Raw genomic sequence first — 19,620 nt, forward strand, 5'->3', positions numbered from 1 at the left:
CTGTTTTATTTTGTTTCTCTTTATTTTGTAATTTTTTTGCCTTGGTTAGTAGTACTTAACTTTATTGAACTTTTCAATAATTGGTATTTAGATTTATTTATTTCATATACATACTTTACCTGTTTCAACTACTGTTGCTGCTTTTGATTGGGTATTTGTTTGTTGACTCATTTGGACAGCACTGGAGTTTGACTTAAGAGCCTCACTTGTTTGATGTACTTGCTGGTCTAGTGCTCCACCACTGAAGTCACACGAGTAGTTTGTTATTGATAGTTATGTAAGATATAGACTTTCACTAACTGTGCAACCTGGGCCTGCTCAGAACCAACATCCTCCATTTTCTCAGCTTCTTGAGTAGAAAAATTGCAGGTATCAACCACCACTATCTGGCTCATTATTGGCTTTTAAATTTTATGGTCTGTTTGTTTTTCATTTTTTCATATAGGAAATTCATCATAACAGATTTAAGATCAAGTGAGTTCTCAGACTTGGGATAGAGATGGAATATGCTAGAAATATAGCAGAAAAAATCTAGAATAGGGGAGTTCCGGGAAGATGGCGGAGAAGAAGCTGGAATCTGAACAAGCTCTCGCATAGAAAGCAGTTTTAGAGTTCCAGTGAACAGTCCTAAGCCAGAGAATCACTCCAAGTGTGCCATCACAGGACAGAGAGTTAGACAAGAGAGGGGAAGCCAAGGAAACGCATCAGCTGCCGCTGCGGCGGCAGCGTCGCGGCGGCGACCACCGCCACGGGGTCATACCTGAGACACAGAGAGTCAGGGACGAGGGAGCCAGACGCAGCGGACAAGTGGATTCTACTCAACACCAACAAGAACCGACAAGGAGCGGACATCTTCATCCTGCTGTTTGCAGACCAGAGACGACCCAGGATCCAAGACTCGGCGTGAGTACAAGCCCGAAGTCCTCACTCCTCAGGGAGCAGAGGAGGGAAGGCCACCCCTCCCCCCCCCAGCACCGGTGATCTCCATCTTGGATACCGACAAAGCTCGGAGGAGCTGCTAGCTCCAGCTCAGGCCTTGGAATAAAATGAGTCATTTAGCAGGTCACAAGAACTTAACAGCGAAGTGACCTGTCAGACTCAGCTCCATCCAGGGAAAAGTCACCCAGCTCAGGCGCCAGCTATTGGAGTGCCTTGCCTCACTGGGTAACCAGAGCCAGAGGCTGCCCCTCCCTCTAGCAGCCACCACAATCAATTGAAAAACAGAAACCCTGAGAACGGCTCCAGGCTGGGCGCTGTGAGCTTTATCACAAAATAGCCCCAGGGAAAAGCTACTGTTTGTTGAAAGGCCTCAACTCTACCCAGAACCTAGCCTCATCACCACATCCCCCTCTTTTGTGATTCTCAAAGCAGACCACCCTCCCAGAAAACTAACCTGGGAGGGGGATCTCAAAATCTTGGGTAAAGCAGAGCATTTTTCTGCCTCTTCCAACCAACCGACTTAAGAAACCAATCAAGCCACAGGACCTCAAGCTGACCAGAGACTCCAACAAGAGACTGGTTACAGACAAAAGGGAGATACAGGATTCTTCCCACTCCTCCCCCCCCCCAAAAAAAATCAAAAGACTTTTTTTTCTTTGTTTTTTTTTTCTTCTTCTTCTTTTCTTTTTTTTTGCTTGTTTTTTGTTACCATATATATATATATATATATATATATATATATATATATATAAATTTTTTCCCTTCTAAAACTTTTATTAATCTTTAATTTTTGCCTCTTCTGAAAAAATAATTGTTTTCCAGTAACTTTTTTTTTCTCATCTTATAATTTTTATTTTAGGAATACATGAATGAGCGTTTTCCTTTCTTTTCTTGTCTTCTTTCTCTTTTTCTTTCTTTCTTAATTATCTTTTTGTTTTTTATCTAGCTCTACTGAACTTCTGATCTTTTCTTCTCCCTTTCCCATCCTTAAAGTTTTTCACATCTCCTCTATGTCCCTCCCCTTCTCTGAACATATTCACATTCCTCTCTAAATAGACGGTCTTTTAACCTCTATAATAACATTAATTTTTACGTTTCTATTTTTTTCTGGTCTCTCTTTATTCCCCTTTCCGTCTCTTCTTTTTCTCTCTCTCTCTACTTGCATCCTACCCAACCCATTTCCTGCACTGTGATTAGGACATAGTTAACTCTCCCTGTGCCTCCCCACACCAATCTATTCCTATTTTTTACCCACATCTCTCCCTAATCCTAATAATTTCTGGTTTTCCAAATTCTTTTCTGCGGTTCGAAGTCCTTTAACATATAGTTGTTTGATGTTGAATAGATGTATCTGTTGAACTAGATTGTATCTGTAGACTATTGACTGTACAAATGCAAACTTTGGTTGATGGTTGCCTTAAGATAGTGTTCTAGCACAAAACTGGTGCAATCTTCATCTCAAAAGGGCCGAGTAAGCCGGAAAAACACAAGAAAAATGGCAAATTCGGGTATCTCAATTCCCAACCTTGATAATCAGGGATTAGAACAGATAAAGAATAATCCAGAGGAGAGTTCCCAAATAGCTCTACAAACACTAATAGCAAACATGATAAATGAGAAGTTTGACAATGTACAAAGGACTCTGTATGAGCGTGATAGGGAGAGAGAGGAGGCATCCCAGAAGTTTATATAGGAATATCATAAGCGTGAGGAAGCTACTCAAAAACTGATACAGGATTTGCGTGAACAACTTGAGAATACTCAAAGAGAAAGGGAGGAATGGCGTGAGCAGGCAGAGAACACTCAAAGAGAACTGCAGGAATCTCACGAACGGGAAGAAAGAGAACTGCAGGAATCCCACAGACGGGAGGAAGCTAATCAAAGAGTAATTCAGGAATAGAGAGACCAGGTAGAGAATACACAAAGATCACTAAAGGCATTCATGGAATCCATTAACAAAGAGCTGAAGGAAGTCAGGGAGACCACAAAGGGAATGCTGAATGGAACCCAACAGAAGGAATGGGAGTCCAAAGAAACCATAACCAATCAACTAAGTGATTTGAGAACAAACACTGAACACCAAATTAAGGAAGTAAAGAAATTCATACAAGACCTAAAACAGAGCTTCAACAAAGAACTTGAAGCCATCAAAGCTGACCAATTAGAAGGAAAAGAGATAAAAAACAAAGTACAGAGTCTTGACAGCAGGTTAGACCATGCAGAAGATCGAATCTCAGGGATTGAAGACAGCCTAGATATTATAGAGAAAGAACATACAACCATCCAAGACAAGTCCAAGAAATATGATAGGTCTATCCAACACCTGGAAGACACCATCAGAAGGCCCAATCTAAGGATAATGGGTGTAGAGGAGCACCTAGAAACAGAAGTTAATGGTCTAGGAAATTTGTTTAACAGGATCCTAGCAGAGAACTTCCCAAACATACAAAAAGATAGGCCTATTCAGATACAAGAAGCTTTTAGAACCCCAAATAGACCAGACCAGAATAGGACATCCCACCGTCACATTATAATCCACACAGGATCAACCCAGACCAAGGAAAAGATCCTTAAAGCTGTCAAGGAGAAAAGGGTAATCACCTATAAAGGGAAACCAATTAGAATTACCTCAGATTTCTCAGCAGAGACAATCAAAGCAAGAAGAGCCTGGAATGATGTATGCCATGCCCTAAAAACAAACAACTATCAACCAAGAATACTGTACCCAGCTAAACTCTCCTTCATAACTGAAAGCCAAAGAAAACCCTTCCATAGCAAAGAAAAATTGAAACAATACATCTCCACCAAACCACCCCTGCAAAAGATTCTTAAAGATGTCCTACACATAGAAAACCAACAAGAATGCAACAAAGGCCAAGAAACTGCACCCAAACTGAGAATCCAAGAACCTTAGGAAGAACCCAGTTTTCACAGCCCCCAAGAAGGTGGATAACATGGCAGGAACTCCCAAATACCTCTCAGTCCTATCTCTTAACGTTAACGGACTGAACTCTCCAATTAAGCGACATAGACTGTCTAGTTGGATTAAAAAACAAGACCCTTCTATCTGCTGCCTGCAGGAGTCACATCTTGCCCGTAAAAACAAACACATTTTCAAGGTTAAGGCTGGAACAAAATCTACCAACAAACGGCCCTCATAAACAGGCGGGAGTTGCAATCCTAATATCAGATAAAATAGACTTCAAATTAAAATTCGTGAGAAGAGATAAAGAAGGTCGCTACATACTAATTAAAGGATCTCTCCTTCAGGAGGATATTACAATTCTAAATATCTATTCGCCAAACAATGGAGCACCCAAATTTATCAAAGAAACACAACTTCCCTCAAATCCCATATAGATCCAAAGACATTAATTGTTGGCGATTTTAACACACCACTCTCCCCACTAGATAGATCAACTCGGCAAAAACTCAACAGAGAAACCGCAGATCTAAACAGCTGCATAGATCAACTAGACTTAACAGACATTTACCGAACATTTCACCCAGCAGCATCAGAATACACTTTCTTCTCAGCAGCACATGGAACGTTTTCTAAAATAGGCCACATTTTAGGCCACAAAGCAAACTTGTCTAAATTCAGAAACATTGAAGTTATACCTTGCATTCTCTCTGACCACAAGGGAATAAAATTAGAACTCAACACCAAAAGCCACCAAAGAAAGTCCGGTATCACATGGAGGCTGAACAACACACTGCTAAACCAAGAGTGGGTCATGGAAGAGATTAGAAAGGAAATTCAAATGTTCATGCTATTCAACAAAAATGAACACACAAATTACCAGCTCCTCTGGGACACAGCAAAGGCAGTACTCAGAGGCAAGTTTATAGCTCTGAGCTCCTACATCAACAAATGGGCGAGATCTGAAACTAGCAATTTAATGACACATCTAAACCTCCTTGAAAAGGAGCAGCAAGATAAACCCCAATCCAGTAGATGGAAAGAAATAATCAAAATTAAATCAGAATTAAATGAATTAGAATCCAAAAAACTATAGAAAGAATCAACAAAACAAAGAGTTGGTTCTTCGAAAAACTTAACAAAATTGACAGACCCTTAGCAAATCTTATCAGAAAAAGAAGAGAACACACCCAAATTAATAAACTTAGAGATGAGAATGGAAACATCACCACAGAAACAACCAAGATTCAGAACATTATAAGGGAATACTTCTCAAAACTTTATGCTATTAAGTTTGAGAACTTGACAGAAATGGACCTCTTCCTAGCAAATATTGACATGCCAAAACTAAACCAAGATGAGTTAAACTATCTTAACAGGCCCATATAAAGCACTGAAATAGAAACAGCAATAAGAGACCTCCCAGCTAAGAAAAGTCCAGGACCAGATGGTTTTACAGCAGAATTTTACAAGGCCTTCAAAGCAGAGCTCACACCAATACTCTTCCAACTCTTCAATGAAATTGAAAGAGAAAGCTCACTACCAAACACATTCTATGAAGCCATCATGACCCTCATCCCAAAACCAGGCAGGAACTCATCAAAGAAAGAGAACTATAGACCCATTTCTGTGATGAACATTGATGCAAAACTTCTCAACAAAATTTTGGCCAATCCACTTCAACAATTCATCCAAAAAATCATACACCACGATCAAACAGGATTCATTTCAGGGATGCAAAGCTGGTTCAATATACGCAAATCAATTAATATTATTCATCACATCAACAGGAGCAAGAATAAGAACCACATGGTTATCTCAATAGATGCAGAAAAAGCATTCGACAAGATCCGACACCCCTTTATGATGAAGGTTTTGGAAAAATTAGGAATCCATGGAACATTCCTCAATACAATAAAGGCTGTATATGACAAACTTACAGCCAGCATTATACTCAATGGTGAAAAACTAAAGCCATTTCCTCTTAACTCAGGAACAAGACAAGGATGCCCACTCTCTCCACTTCTCTTCAATCTAGTATTAGAATGCCTAGCTACAGCAATAAGACAAGATGCAGACATAAAGGGGATCCAAATAGGGAAAGAAGAAATAAAACTCTCCCTCTTTGCAGATGACATGATCTTGTACTTAAAGAATCCCATAGACTCCACTCCCAAATTACTCAAGCTGATTCAAAACTTTGGCAAAGTAGCAGGTTATAAAATTAACCCCCAAAAATCAATGGCTTTTCTGTATGCCAACAATGAGAAAAGGGTGGCTGAAATTAGGAAAGCAACTCCATTTGTAATAGCCCCACAAAAAATAAAATACCTAGGAATTAACTTAACTAAAGAAGTGAAGGACCTCTATGATGAAAACTTTAAAATCTTAAAATAGGAAATCAACACAGAACTAAAAAAATGGCAAAGCTTCCCTTGCTCCTGGATTGGAAAGATTAACATCGTGAAAATGGCAATACTTCCCAAGGCTATCTACAAATTCAACGCAATACCTATCAAAATTCCAACCTCATTCTTCAAGGAAATAGAAGAGGGAATCCAAAAATTCATATGGAACAATAAAAGACCCCGAATAGCAAAAAAGCTCCTCAATGGAAAGAACACTGCTGGAGGAATATCAATACCAAATTTCAAACTCTACTATAAAGCCATAGTAATCAAAACAGCTTGGTATTGGCATAAGAACAGACCTCAGGACCAATGGAATAGAATTGAAAACCCAGAAATGAACCTACAAACCTACAACCATCTAATCTTCGATAAGGGAGCGAAAACAATAGAATGGAACAAAGACAGCCTCTTCAGTAAATGGTGCTGGCAAAATTGGTTAACTACATGTAGAAAACTAAAGCTAGATCCTTATATATCACCCTGCACCAGAATCAACTCCAAATGGATCAAAGACCTTGAAGTCAAAGCAGACACTCTGAAAACATTACAGGATGGAATAGGAGAAACCCTAGGTCTCCTTGGCTCAGGCCGAAATTTTTTGAATAGAGACCTGGAAACAAAACAAATAAAGAAAGGTTGGACAAATGGGATTGCATAAAGTTGCAGAGCTTCTGCAGGGCAAATGACATAGCTAGCAAGATCAATAGAAAGCCCACCGATTGGGAGAAGATCTTTACTAGCCATAAAACGGACAAGGGACTCATATCTAAAATATACTTGGAACTCAAAAAATTAAACCCCCCATCAACAAATCCTGAAAGAAACAACTGCCCAATAAATAAGTGGGCGAAAGACTTAAAGAGAAACTTCTCTGAAGAAGAACGAAGGATGGCCAATAGACACATGAAGAAATGTTCAACATCCCTAGCCATGAAAGAAATGCAAATCAAAACAACATTGAGATATCACCTCACCCCAGTTAGAACGGCAAAAATCAAGAACTCTAACAGCAACAGATGCTGGAGGGGATGTGGACAGAAAGGAACCTTACTTCATTGTTGGTGGGAATGTAAACTTGTTCAACCACTTTGGAAAGCAGTATGGAGGTTCCTCAAAAGACTTCACATAGAACTCCCCTATGACCCAGCAATCCCACTTTTGGGCATTTACCCAAATGTTTACAAACAAGACCACACTAAAGCTACCAGCACAACAATGTTTATTGCAGCATTATTTATCATAGCTAAGATATGGAACCAACCCAGATGCCCCTCAGTAGATGAATGGATCAAGAAAATGTGGTATATATACACAATGGAATTCTATGCCTCCATCAGAGAGAATGACATTGCCCCATTTGTTAGGAAATGGAAAAACTTGGAAAAAATTATATTAAGTGAAGTAAGCCAGGCCCAAAGAAACATAGGTCCCATGGTTTCCCTTATTTGCAATATCTAGTATATGCATGAGTCAAGCAGAAAAGGTCAGATAATGTGATATCAGGAAAATGAACCCTTAGATATGTATTTTAATGTTTTTTTTCTTTCATGCATGTGTTTCTAACGCATTTATAAGATTATCTCTTTGTTCCTTTGTATGTCCCTCCCCCACAGTATAACACCTGCTTTCACTATATTTGATGTCAGTATAACTTGTGGAGGAGATGGGGAAAACCCAGTTGTTAAAGGATAAAGGTGGACCTGTTGCACCAATGAGAAGTACAAGTTGTCATGTCCAAAACTAGCTTTACAATGTTGGTGCGGGGGGGGTGGTGGAAAGGGGGTAAGGAGAAGGATTGGTATTGGGGGGGGAGGGGGAAGGCTGGGAAGGGATGTGAAGGGTAAACCAAAGGAGGAGGCTGCAATTCTTGGTAAGAAATGTACGCATTATCCTGCCCATGTAATTGTAACCCCTCTGTACAGTATGTTCACAAATAAAATAATATAATATAAAAAAAAGATTAACCCCACCAACCTGTAGCTGTGCTGCCCTCAGAATAACCTCAAAAGAGGAACAGTTCTCAAAAAACCACAGGTTGCCACCAACCCTGCGCACCCTTAAGGAACTGAACAGTTGCCTAAGTGTTCCATCAGAAAAAGGGGAAGTGCAGTCAGGGCAGACCCCTGAACTGGTGAACTTGCATACTTGTGTGGAACCCCCCTGAACTTGTGAACTTGTTTAATACTATAAAAGCTGTGCTAATTTTGGTCTCGGGGCCTCTTAGCGTCAGCGACTGTGCGGAGGACCAAGCTGGAGCTTGCAATCAACGACTCTTTCCTGTTTGCATTGATCATGGTCTCTGGTGGTCTGTGAGGGGATGTCAGAAAACTGGGCACTTCAGTTACTAATGGAAGGACAAACAATGAGGATGTCAAAATTGGTCAACATACTTTACATATATGCTTGAGATTGGGACAATGAAGCCTTTCAAAATTTGTCAAGAAGGGTGAGGTGTTGGGATGAGGAAGGGTGATAGAGAGGTGAATTTGTTCAAGGCACATTGTAGGAATATATGAACATGTCAACATGAGGTTTCCTTGTACAATTAATTTATGCTAATGAAAATGTAAAAGGAAAAAATCCACACTTCAATTTCAGTATTTTAATTAGTGATTGTCTGTAACATTGAAAAATTTCTTCAAAACTTAAAAATGAAATATTGATTTAAAAAAAGAATGACTGCTTAAGCAACATAATCATACTGATCATTTCAATAGGGATAGACAAATTCTTTTTTAAAAAATGCAAATCTGGGGAAAACAGCAGAAACCATAAGAGTACATGATTGTGCTCATTATTTTGTGAAATCTCTATTTTCTTCATCAACATTGCTCATGGTTCACCCATTAATTTTTGGTAGGTGGGGGGGATTCTTCTCATGGGGCCTGAACTCTGGGCCTGTGAGCTGTCCCTCAGCTCTTCAGCTCAAGGCTAGCACTACCACATGAGCCATAGCACCATGTCCACCTTTTTTCTTTTTGCTTATATGGTGCTGAGGAATCGAACCCAGAGCCTCATGCATGCAGGACAAGCGCTCTAACACTGAGTCATCTTCCCAGCCCCCCATTCATTTTTTAAAGTTTTTAAGCAGCTATTTCAAAAAATGTTTCCATTAACAGCAGCACTAGTTTCCTTGCAGTCTTGGTCTTCATTAAAGTTTCCCAAAGAGTCAACAATTCTGAATCTAGGAGACATGTAAAATTGGTACATATGAACTCCCCAATAAAAACTGATCAATCCTGTCTCATTTCTATTCTGATGATTAGTTGCAAAATCATCAATTATACAAAGAAAATAAACATGTTATTTTGTTGTTTCATTGTTCACAATATCCTTTGGCTCTATCTGACCTATCAATTTCATGGCATCTTTGTCATGAATTTAAGTAGTAAATTCATAGAATTATACCAGAAAAGCATACTAATTCCATACTGATAATAATAAAATACTACACATCTACTTTTTAGAAAATGAGAGTCAACTCCTTTTCTGGTGTAATGCTCCAAATTGAATTTCCACTGACAGACCAGGAGACACCGGGAGTAGCTGGTCATTATGTGTAGTAGGAAAGTTCCTTGCTGACTCACAGTGCGGAACTACAGCCATGAAGCTACCAAGCAGCTCCAATTGCAACAATACCCTAATGTATTTCAATGTTGTTAATATATAATGCTAAGATTTTCAAAAATATATGTGTATAATGTATTTACATTTAATGTACTTTATATCTCTAAGATGAGGTATTTTTCATTTCAAAGAAATCATAATATAAATATGTGCTTAGCTTGGCTCAGTTTCAGTTCACCTATTGAATAGAAGAACAACACAGAAATCTTTATGCATATAATTAATGCATACTTCTTTCAGTTTTCTGGGAAGATGAAGCAAAGGATTTAATCCTCAATCAATAATCTTGGTTCAAAGGAACAGAGAATAGTCAAGTTGATAGAACTGCCCTTTAATTATGTCAGATTTTAAAACATTCCTTTCATTCTAAAAACCTTAAGAGCAAAGTAGGATGTTTTCTTAGGTTCTCATGAGCAAAAGTCAGAAATATATATATGTATATATATATATATGTGTATATATATATATATATATATATATGGGAAAGAAAACTGTGTTCCAACATTTGAGATGAAAAGACAGGCCATGAATGGGAAAGCCAAGAATGTATAAATGCCCTACCATATACGAAGACTAATTACTGCTAAAGTACTTGAAATGATACTCATAGGTGATAAATATATATATATATATATATATATATATATGGAATCTGTTTTGGTGTCTATACCTCTGATTTAATTACATTACTTCAAATCTTGAATTTCAAACTATTTTTCAATTCTTACCTATTGATTCATCCAGTTTCCTAAGACCATTCAGTGAGAGCACAACTACATTTTGGAGAGGAGTAAAGCCCTTGATGAATGGGGCTATGTCAGTCTTAAGAAGAACTCGTGGTGGCAGGCCCTTCTCGAAGTTATGTGTTCTGATCAAGGTAGGGGGATACAAGGATGCAACTAAATAATTCACGACAACACACCAACTTTTCTCAAAATTTGCTTCTGGTTTGGAATAGTAAAGAAATCTGTAAGACAAATGGAAAACATACTCACTTCATTTCAAACTCATTTCATTCAAGATGTCTCCTGTTAAGAAAACAAAATGCAAATAAAATAAAATAAAATAAAAACAAATACTGATATTCAACAGCAATAAAAAAAAGAAAACAAAATCCATACTTCATTGAGAAATAGATCTTAAAGTCGAATGACATTAGTCTATGATACCTTCAAAAGTTTTGCAGATGGCTAATAGGTTTTTAAACCTGAAAAGGATAATACCACATTGTTAACATTTTATATACCTCTCTAAGACACATTATACTAGAAAAACTTTTGATGGTTGATTTGTAAGAATGGTAAGAGTGTAAATAACTCTCTTTGGTAATATAGAAATAAGTGCCATTGGTGTGTGTCCCCAGCATACTAAGCACCCCAAAGAAAGATGTCAACTTTTCTTCTTTCCTTTGTATTCTGGGACTAGAACTCAAGGCCCAAGTTTTTGTTCTCAAAGCTAGCAGTCTACCATTTGAGCCACAGATCCACTTCTGACTCTTTAGTCATAAATTTACACCTACGAATCTCAAAGACTTTCTTGCAGGCTTCAAACCAAGATCTTCAGATGTCGTCCTTCTGAGTAGCTAAGATAACAGATGTGAGCCACTGGCCCCTAGCTTTCCTTGGCTTTGGGGGGAAGGGATTAGAAGCTTTTAAAGTGGAGGAAATCTCTCTCAAAATTCCTCATATTTATATGTGTAATAATTAGAGTTGGAAGGAGTAACAGGTGCAGACTCTGTCTTCAAGACCTATTTCAGCATGCTAAATGATTTAAAGATATGCAAAATTCTTGTTCCCCATAAGACATGTACACACCTTCCTTGGCTCACTAAGAGCATCCTCCTCCAAGCCGCACCAATCCCAGCACCTTAGTCATCACATCAGAAAGCAGCAACTCCTTCTCTGTTTCCCATGGCACCATCTGCACACTTGAAAGTTTCTTATATCACTAGATTATATTCTCATTTACAGAAGCTAGGTCTTTTTGACTACCATCAAACAGAAAATGCTTGTATTATGATTGTCAGTGCCAAGTAAACCATGGAATGACAAGGAACACTAGCTAACATGGTCTCCCACATTCCTTCCTTGCCTGGAGGGGGTAGAACAGCAGATTTAGATCCTTGGTGACAAGGGTTTACTTTTGAATCACTACTCTTTTTTAGACCACATTTGCCTTTCAAATGAAGATAAGAACACCTGACTGTTACTAAGGTTCTTGTGCAAAGAACACATAGCACCAGTAACAGTGAATGTGCTACATTCCAAAGGATTAGGACAGGAGGAAATGGAATGACAGCACCACTTCACAGACATTGGAGAAAGGACCCAATGTGAACTTCTATAGTCAGTGACCTTTCCAAATACTTTGGCTGAATGAGTTGTTCATGCCATGAGCGAGATGAACAATTTCTGTGTGACCATGAAAATATATTTAAAAAAACTTCAAATTATTCATATAAATTTTATGAATAGGTAGACTTGAGCCAGTCAGTTCTAGAATTCAATTCTCTAAGATTGGAGCACATGAAAGCCACACAGTAGTGTCTTACTGAAATAACACTTCTTTACATAGCCTGTTCTGAAGAAAGTAACTGATGTTTGGCAATGTGTAGTATGATACAATCGTGGACCCAACTCTTCACCATTTTCTATAATCCAGTCTACTGTTATTTTCCTACAAACTTGGAAAAAGAAGACACCATGTTAAAGAAGGAATCAAGAGTTCTCCATTCCTTCCTTTCCTCCCTTAAGAATATTAGAAGCCACGTTTCACTTCGGAAGACCAACAAGAATAAAGATAAATTTATTTGGAACCATGTTGCTTATAGTTAATGATTGCTTAGATAAACAACATATCATGTTTACCCTAGGGGCATGTTTATAGTTGAAAAATTCTATTCTGGCCCTTACAGTTGTAGTGTTCATCCATTAAATATGAACAATTTCCAAGGGAACCAGATTCCTGAGGAAAGCTTCAAATGTGGATAGGATCCCAAGACTTCCAGAACAGAAGCCAAAAATTAGAGATTAATGTTCTAAATTGTGAAAACAACCTCCTAGATTCCTAGTGTCACAGACACTAGAAGAAAGATTAGTTAAGAACTGTGCCTCAAACAATTTTACCTTTCATTCATCTCTTCAGAACCTACTAGAGGAAGGGTCCTACCAAATAATGCACAGGAAAGACTCTGGAGAAATGCAAATGGATGATAAAACACCAGTAAAATGAGGCATAAAATATACCCAGGGCAGCAGTATAATCAGATCACTGGACCATACCTGGCCTTTGGGCACATCATAGAAAGTGCATTGCTTAGTAACAGAAGAGGAGATACATACAGTATGTAGCACATCACACGGTGTAATAGTGTTATGTGTACAGAACACTGAGACAGCACATAGGACAATGATTATCTGTCAAGTGGATAAAACAGTAAGGAAAAGTGATCCATTCAGTCTGAGGCAAAATGTGACTAATGATTACAGCCATAGCAATCTCAACTCTGAACATCAACCTAAGGAAGGTGACTAACTTTGAATGTGATACTCCCCTAGCAGATTTTTGCCCTTTGTCATCACATACTTTCTAAGGTAGAACATCCAAAACTATTTGTAAATCACGCTATAAACACTGATGATGGAATTGGTTGTGTTTTCCTTGATCAGTCATGGGGCTTGAACTCAAAGCCTGGGCACTGTCCCTGAGCTTTTTGTGCTCAAAGCTCACACTCTACCACTTCCAGGTTTTTGCGTGGTTAATTAGAGATAAGAGTCTTATGGGTATTCCTTCCTTGGCTGGCTGCAAACCTAAATCCTCATATTTTAGCCACCTGAGTAGTTAACATTACAGGGATAAGCCACTGGCACCTAGCCTGGGATATTGTATTATTCAGATTGAAAATCACTACCTCTCTAAAGGAAAAATAAAAATAATAACTTTTTAGTCATTTAACATTTAAAATTTATCCTTACTTATCTTCAAAATTGCCAAGAGATCCTTCCAAGGAGGAGGTATGTGCAGTCCATAGGTATCTCAAGATATCATCAAAGTTACTGGAAGGTGACTTCAGATACTAAAGTATGGAAGAGAAAACATGATTTGAAAAAAGTTCAAGACAATTGAAGTACTTCTCAATTGAGAAATGTTCTACATAAAATTAGTTTGAGTTTCTAAGAATTAATATGTAGAAGACTTTAGGGCCAAACATTTTCTAGAGAGAATATAATATATGTATGTGTATATATGAATTAATTTTAGTAAAGCACATTTATCCAGAAAACAAGAACTTCATTTTCAAAAGGCCCATAGTTTTATACTATCTAGAAGTATTTGTGTCCTATTCTCCCATAAACATTATTAAAATTACCATAAAAAAAGAAGGAAAATTTTTATTTGAATATTAATTACCTCTAGAGCAATTAATTGAAAATTAGATAATTACATCTTTTCATCACTGATTTTAGTCCTTTCCTGTATTTAACCTAGGTATGATTTGTCATTTATTTATTTGGTGGTACTAGGTTTGAACTTGATGTCCTGCTAATTAATCAGAAACTCTAATACTTGAGGCATGCCTTCACACGTTTTCAATGTTAGTTATTGTTCAGGGAGGGTCTCATGTTTTTGCTTCAGCTAACCTCAGACTACAATCCTGACCTACAGCTTCTCCCTATAGCTGGACTCATAGTTTCATGTCACCATGCCTGGCTCACTGATTCAGGTGGGATGGTACTAATGTTTTGGTGGGCCTTGACCCCCAATCCACCTGATCTCTGTTTCCCAAGTAGTTAGGATTGCAGACATGATTTATTATGCCTAGCTTTTCACTAAATATTTATGTCAGAAAACCATCCATTTGTTTAGTTCTTCCCATATATGATTATTTATTAATTTTCATTGAAATAAATTGGTTCCTCTAAAACCAATTCTCCCATTGCATTTCTCCTAAGATCTCACAGTTTAACTAAACTTACTATTAACCATTCTAGCTTGTCTATCCTATAGTTTAAAACAAATCTAATATCCTCAATTTGGGAGCTATTCATCATTGGAATTGAGAAGAATGGATAAATTTTATATTAATGCTGTGATGGAGTTGTAATTATCAATGACATGCATTGTACTACTGTGCTACTTAGTCTCAATATAGGCAGTACAACAATTCACATTTTCAAAATTAGGGAAATGTTTTTGTACATTAACCTTAAAACAGACTTAAACAAAAATTGCAACTTAACCATCTCTTGACATGATAAGAGTCTATGGCAATACTTAAAGAAGCAACCTGATAAAAAGCATTCCAGTGTTTCATCATCTCGGGGTGGGATGAACGACAGCCAGAAACATTGTAACAAAACCTCTGCTGTTCCTTGGGTGGTGGCAGTAGTGTGACTTCATCGGGTGATATCCCCATGATGCCAGAATCAACCGCAGAAAGGAAAGGTATTGCACACAGAAAATAATTTATATCTGTAACAACAAACAAACATCAAGAGAATTTTGGTTTGCATATGGTCAGTTTCCAGGGGTTGAGATCAGGGCCTCACACTGTTAACTCTTTTTTTTTTTCATTCCTGGCTGATGTTTTACCATTTGATCTATACCTGCAGTCCAACGTTTTTGCTTGTTGTTTAGGGATGGAGACTCAGAGATTTTCTACTTAGTCTGTCTTTAAACTCTTGAAACTAAGATCCTCTGGTCTCAGCTTCGCAACATGTTAGATTTAAAGGCATAAGCCACTGGAAACTATTTCAAAAACATGTTTGTAAGGAGGCCATAGGGCATTAACAGTTGGTGGGAATGTGAACTGGTTCAACTTCTCTGGAAAGCAGTATGGATGTTCCTCAAAAGATTAAACATAGAGCTCCTCTATGATCCAGTAGTCCCACTCCTGGGCATTCACCCACACGATCACAAACAAGGCCACATAGAAGGTGCGAGCACAACTAGCTTTATTGTAGCATCATTTATCATAGCTAAGATATTTAACCTACTCACATCTCTCTTAGTAGATTAATGGATCATGAAAATGTGGTATAAATATGCAATGGAATTTTATGTTTCCATCAGAAAGAATGACATCACCCTGAACATAAGGAAATGGAAAGACTTGGAAAAAATTATATTTAATTAAGTAAGACAGACCAAAAGAAGCATAGGCTCCATGGTTTCCCTCATTTGTAATAATTAGAATAGGTCTAGGATAGCCCTAGCAGAGGATCACAATAGCTTAATAGCTATGTACATACAATGATGCTAATGGAAATAAACTCCAAGATATGGGAACACAGGGTTTAAGAGTTTTTTGTTTTAGTTTGTTTTTAATGTATTGCATGAAGTTACTTCTGTGCTCCTTTTTTTCCTTTTTTTATCCCCTATTGCCAGTTTTTTATTTTGGTACCCTGTATATTGTATATATGTTTATCAGATTTGAGGAAGGGAAGGGGAATAATAAAATGGTGAGACAAAGGCATAGGGTGAACCGATGCAACAGTGATACTCAAGGACAGTAAGTTGGACATTAACTTTACAACTTGCAGGGCAGGTAAGTCTGGGGGAAGAAAAGTGGGAGAAAACAAGGGAGGTGTAAAAATGTTCAACAAGAAATGTACTCATTAACTTATTTATGTAACTGTAAACCTTCTGTACATCACCCCTACAATAAAATACAATAAAATGAATACAGATTCAGAAGCAGGAGATAAAAATTTGGGACCAAACTGAAAAATTTTATATAAAAAACCCTAAAGACTATGCATATAAATCATGCATATAAATTCAATGTACTACTGTTAATAATATTATAATCATGAATATAAACCAGTTCAAGAAATGTATCAATCAAAATACAGTAGACTTAAAGAAGAACTCAAATAGTGTAATTCCTTAGGAAGGCAAAATCAAAGTTTAGTAAAATAAAACACCAGGAAATGGGTACCCGAATGAGGTAGGGTGGGGTTGGGTCAAGGAAAAGAACAGAAGAAGGGGAGACTTCAGTCAAGAATTCAATGCATATTCTACAAAATATAGAAGAGTTACGGAAGGAGGGAGTAAGGGAGAGATGATCAAGATGCATTTTACTCATAAATTGTTTTGTTAAATGGCAATTCCTTTCTACAGCTACTTAATAGATAAGATTAAAAACAAAAGAACAGCTAGGTACTGGTGGCTCATACCTGTAATCCTAGCTACTCCAGAGGCTGAGATCTGAGGATCATGGTTGGAAGCCAACCAGGGCAACAAAAATCCTGAGACTCTTATCTGAAATTAACCACCAGAAAACTGCAAATGGAGCTATGGCTCAAAGTGTTAGAGCACTAGCCTTGAACAAAGGAAGGTCAAGTATAGTGCTAAAAGCTTGAGTCCAAGCCCCATGACTGATTAAAAAATGAACAAATAATTTGCTCTATAGCCTTTTAAAAAAGGAATGTGAAAATGAAAAATAATTTAATAGACTTAGTAACACTCATTTTTCAAATATTAAGTAAAAAAGGAAGAAAATTATCAAATTGAGGTGGATACAATATCTCTTACCAAGATTATGTTGTGAATTATAATTTTCTAAAGTACTCTAATATGATTGTAGATTTTGCAAATGGATATTTTTTCTCTTAGAGAAGTATCTTTAATTTGAATACATATTAAGTGTCTGGTTTTAGCCCTTGTTTTAACCCAAGTCTCCAAATCAAACTATTCCTGAGTTCTAGCAATAGATAATAAAATCAACAAATAATGAGACTAACAATCACATAAGCTAAAAGTTTTTCCCTCAAAGGCTATATTACAGCAGAGTTAAGCATTCTAATTCATACTGATGTCCACTAGAAATCAGTGGTGTACTATAACCAAGTATTTTTTCATATGTCTCAGCATAGTAGGATGATATACTGAACTACTAAGCTAATGGGGAAGGGAAATGAAATTTAAATTTTAGATCTGTGACAAGCCTATTCGTGAACTTCTGAGAAGAATGTGTAAAGTAGTAAGAGAAATACATTTGGAGATATATATCACATGTGATTCCCTGAGAAAGTGAAAATTAATTTTATCTTGTGCCTTATAATTGGGAAATAAACTCTAAGAAGGAGATATATATACATTAGTTTTGCCAAACACACAAAATTAAAGAATTAGAAATTCCTTCCAACGCATTTTAGCACTTTTTTTATGTGACTGACGCCTTAAATTACATGATGATAAAAATACAGGGTGAAAACTATTCATCTGATGCATTTACCCATTTGACCAAGAAAAACTAAAGCAATGATTTCTTGACTTTCACTTCTTAGCTTCCTCAGTTGAAAAGACTCCATACCACACTTTGGGGACCTGCCTGCTAAGTGTCACTGTTGATCTGTCAGATCTCTGATCTCTGATCTCTCAGAGGTCATGACCTTCTTCCGTTTTGTGGTTCAGTTCTTCTGTAAAACGCTTGATGTGTCCTAAAAATGATTGATGTTGATATCTTTTATAATGTGACAGAGTCTACCACATACATTATGAATTTGATTCATTTTTGTAGGAGAATTGTGAGTTGGGGAAAAGGTAATCAAGATTCTTGCAAAGTAAACCTACCAGTCCACCAACTGTCTGCAGAGATACACAGATGATCTTCTGATTCATAACCACAGTTAGTCTTTCTGGTAGGATCAGCTGATCTGCCTGGAGAACAGAGAATGCAGAAATTAGTAGTAGTTGAGTATCTCTAATGCCAATAATTCAGATCTAATGTTGTTTTATGCTTGATAATTATGCCTAATTTTGTACTGATGTTCCTACTAGAAATAGACAAACAAAAAAGAACTTGTGAGAAAAGGAAAGTAGAGAAATATAATTATTCCAATGAGAAAAATAAAGCAATTTTCAAAAACATGGGTGTGGCATAGAGTTCCACTTTTCATAGATCAAGAGAAGGAAAACAAGAGGTTTCTCACCTGATCTGAATTGCCAGCCAAGTTGCAAAGGCAGTCCCCATAAGACATTTTGCTCATTTTCTGGAGCAAATTTTGCAAAATATGTGGCTGTCTGGCTCAGCAGAATTTTATACATCCCCATTCTGCTATTGTAATCCCAGGGATCAATAATGTATTTTCCATTCTCCACCTTGTAGTCACTGAACTGGCCAGGACTCTCCTCCCATAGAGGGGGATAGAAACTTGAAAGGTTAGGAGCTCCTACTACAGAGGTAGAAAGATAACCCACTAATACCCATGCCCAGCAAGGAATGAAAGCCATGGTGCCAATGTTGGGGAACTGCGATTGGGTTGAGCTTTTATTGGAGAATGAAGGAGGAAGTAGCAATATTTTCCTACCCCATCTCTTGTTACCACTTTGCATTCTTCTTTTTTTTTTTTTTTGCAGAGGGTGGAGGTGTTGATAACTTTGATACATTTGTTAACATTCACTACAATTAAGTTACTTTTGCGCCTGTGGAGAATTCACAAATTATGCTCAAACCTAAATACAAAATGAGGCTGTACTCTATGAAAGATTTGTCAACAAAAAAATTTTCAAAATTATCCAACCCATACTGTGGTTATAAAATAGAACATCAGTGGCATTAGAATTCTTGTCCTCATTTAAAAAAACTACATATCTCATAGAAAATATTGGATAACTGAAAATGGGAATACTAACATTTGTAATCATAGGCTGGCAAGGTATGGTATAAAATATGATTGATCTTGTTATAAAGCAAATTTCTGTTTCAAGAAAGAA

General features: G+C 37.3%; 1 protein-coding gene across 1 annotated transcript; it reads right to left on the reverse strand.

Moving 5' to 3' along the window:
* Positions 1-9,297: 9,297 nt before the first annotated feature.
* On the reverse strand, positions 9,298-19,137 carry LOC138819511 (protein LEG1 homolog). The gene is made up of 6 exons (XM_070011045.1): positions 18,837-19,137; positions 18,478-18,564; positions 15,188-15,372; positions 13,875-13,975; positions 10,629-10,867; positions 9,298-9,457 (listed from the first exon to the last, which is right to left on the reverse strand). Exons 1-6 carry the CDS (start codon positions 19,135-19,137, stop codon positions 9,357-9,359), a joined length of 1,014 nt encoding a protein of 337 aa, XP_069867146.1. The 3' UTR covers positions 9,298-9,356.
* Between the last annotated feature and the right edge of the window lie 483 nt (positions 19,138-19,620).

Source organism: Dipodomys merriami, unplaced genomic scaffold (assembly GCF_024711535.1).
Source record: "Dipodomys merriami isolate MVZ:Mamm:240054 unplaced genomic scaffold, mDipMer1.0.p SCAF_8, whole genome shotgun sequence".
NCBI lineage: Eukaryota > Metazoa > Chordata > Mammalia > Rodentia > Heteromyidae > Dipodomys > Dipodomys merriami.

What these genes read in the sequence shown, in the direction of transcription:
- LOC138819511 (XM_070011045.1), bottom strand. Translation starts at nt 19,137, where the DNA reads ATGGCTTTCATTCCTTGCTGGGCATGGGTATTAGTGGGTTATCTTTCT. An exon ending in TGGCTGGCAATTCAGATCAG is followed by an intron (nt 18,565 to 18,836) that starts GTGAGAAACCTC and finishes TCTGTTCTCCAG; the next exon opens with GCAGATCAGCTGATCCTACC. An exon ending in CTTGGCAATTTTGAAGATAA is followed by an intron (nt 10,868 to 13,874) that starts GTAAGGATAAAT and finishes TTTGTCTTACAG; the next exon opens with ATTTCTTTACTATTCCAAAC.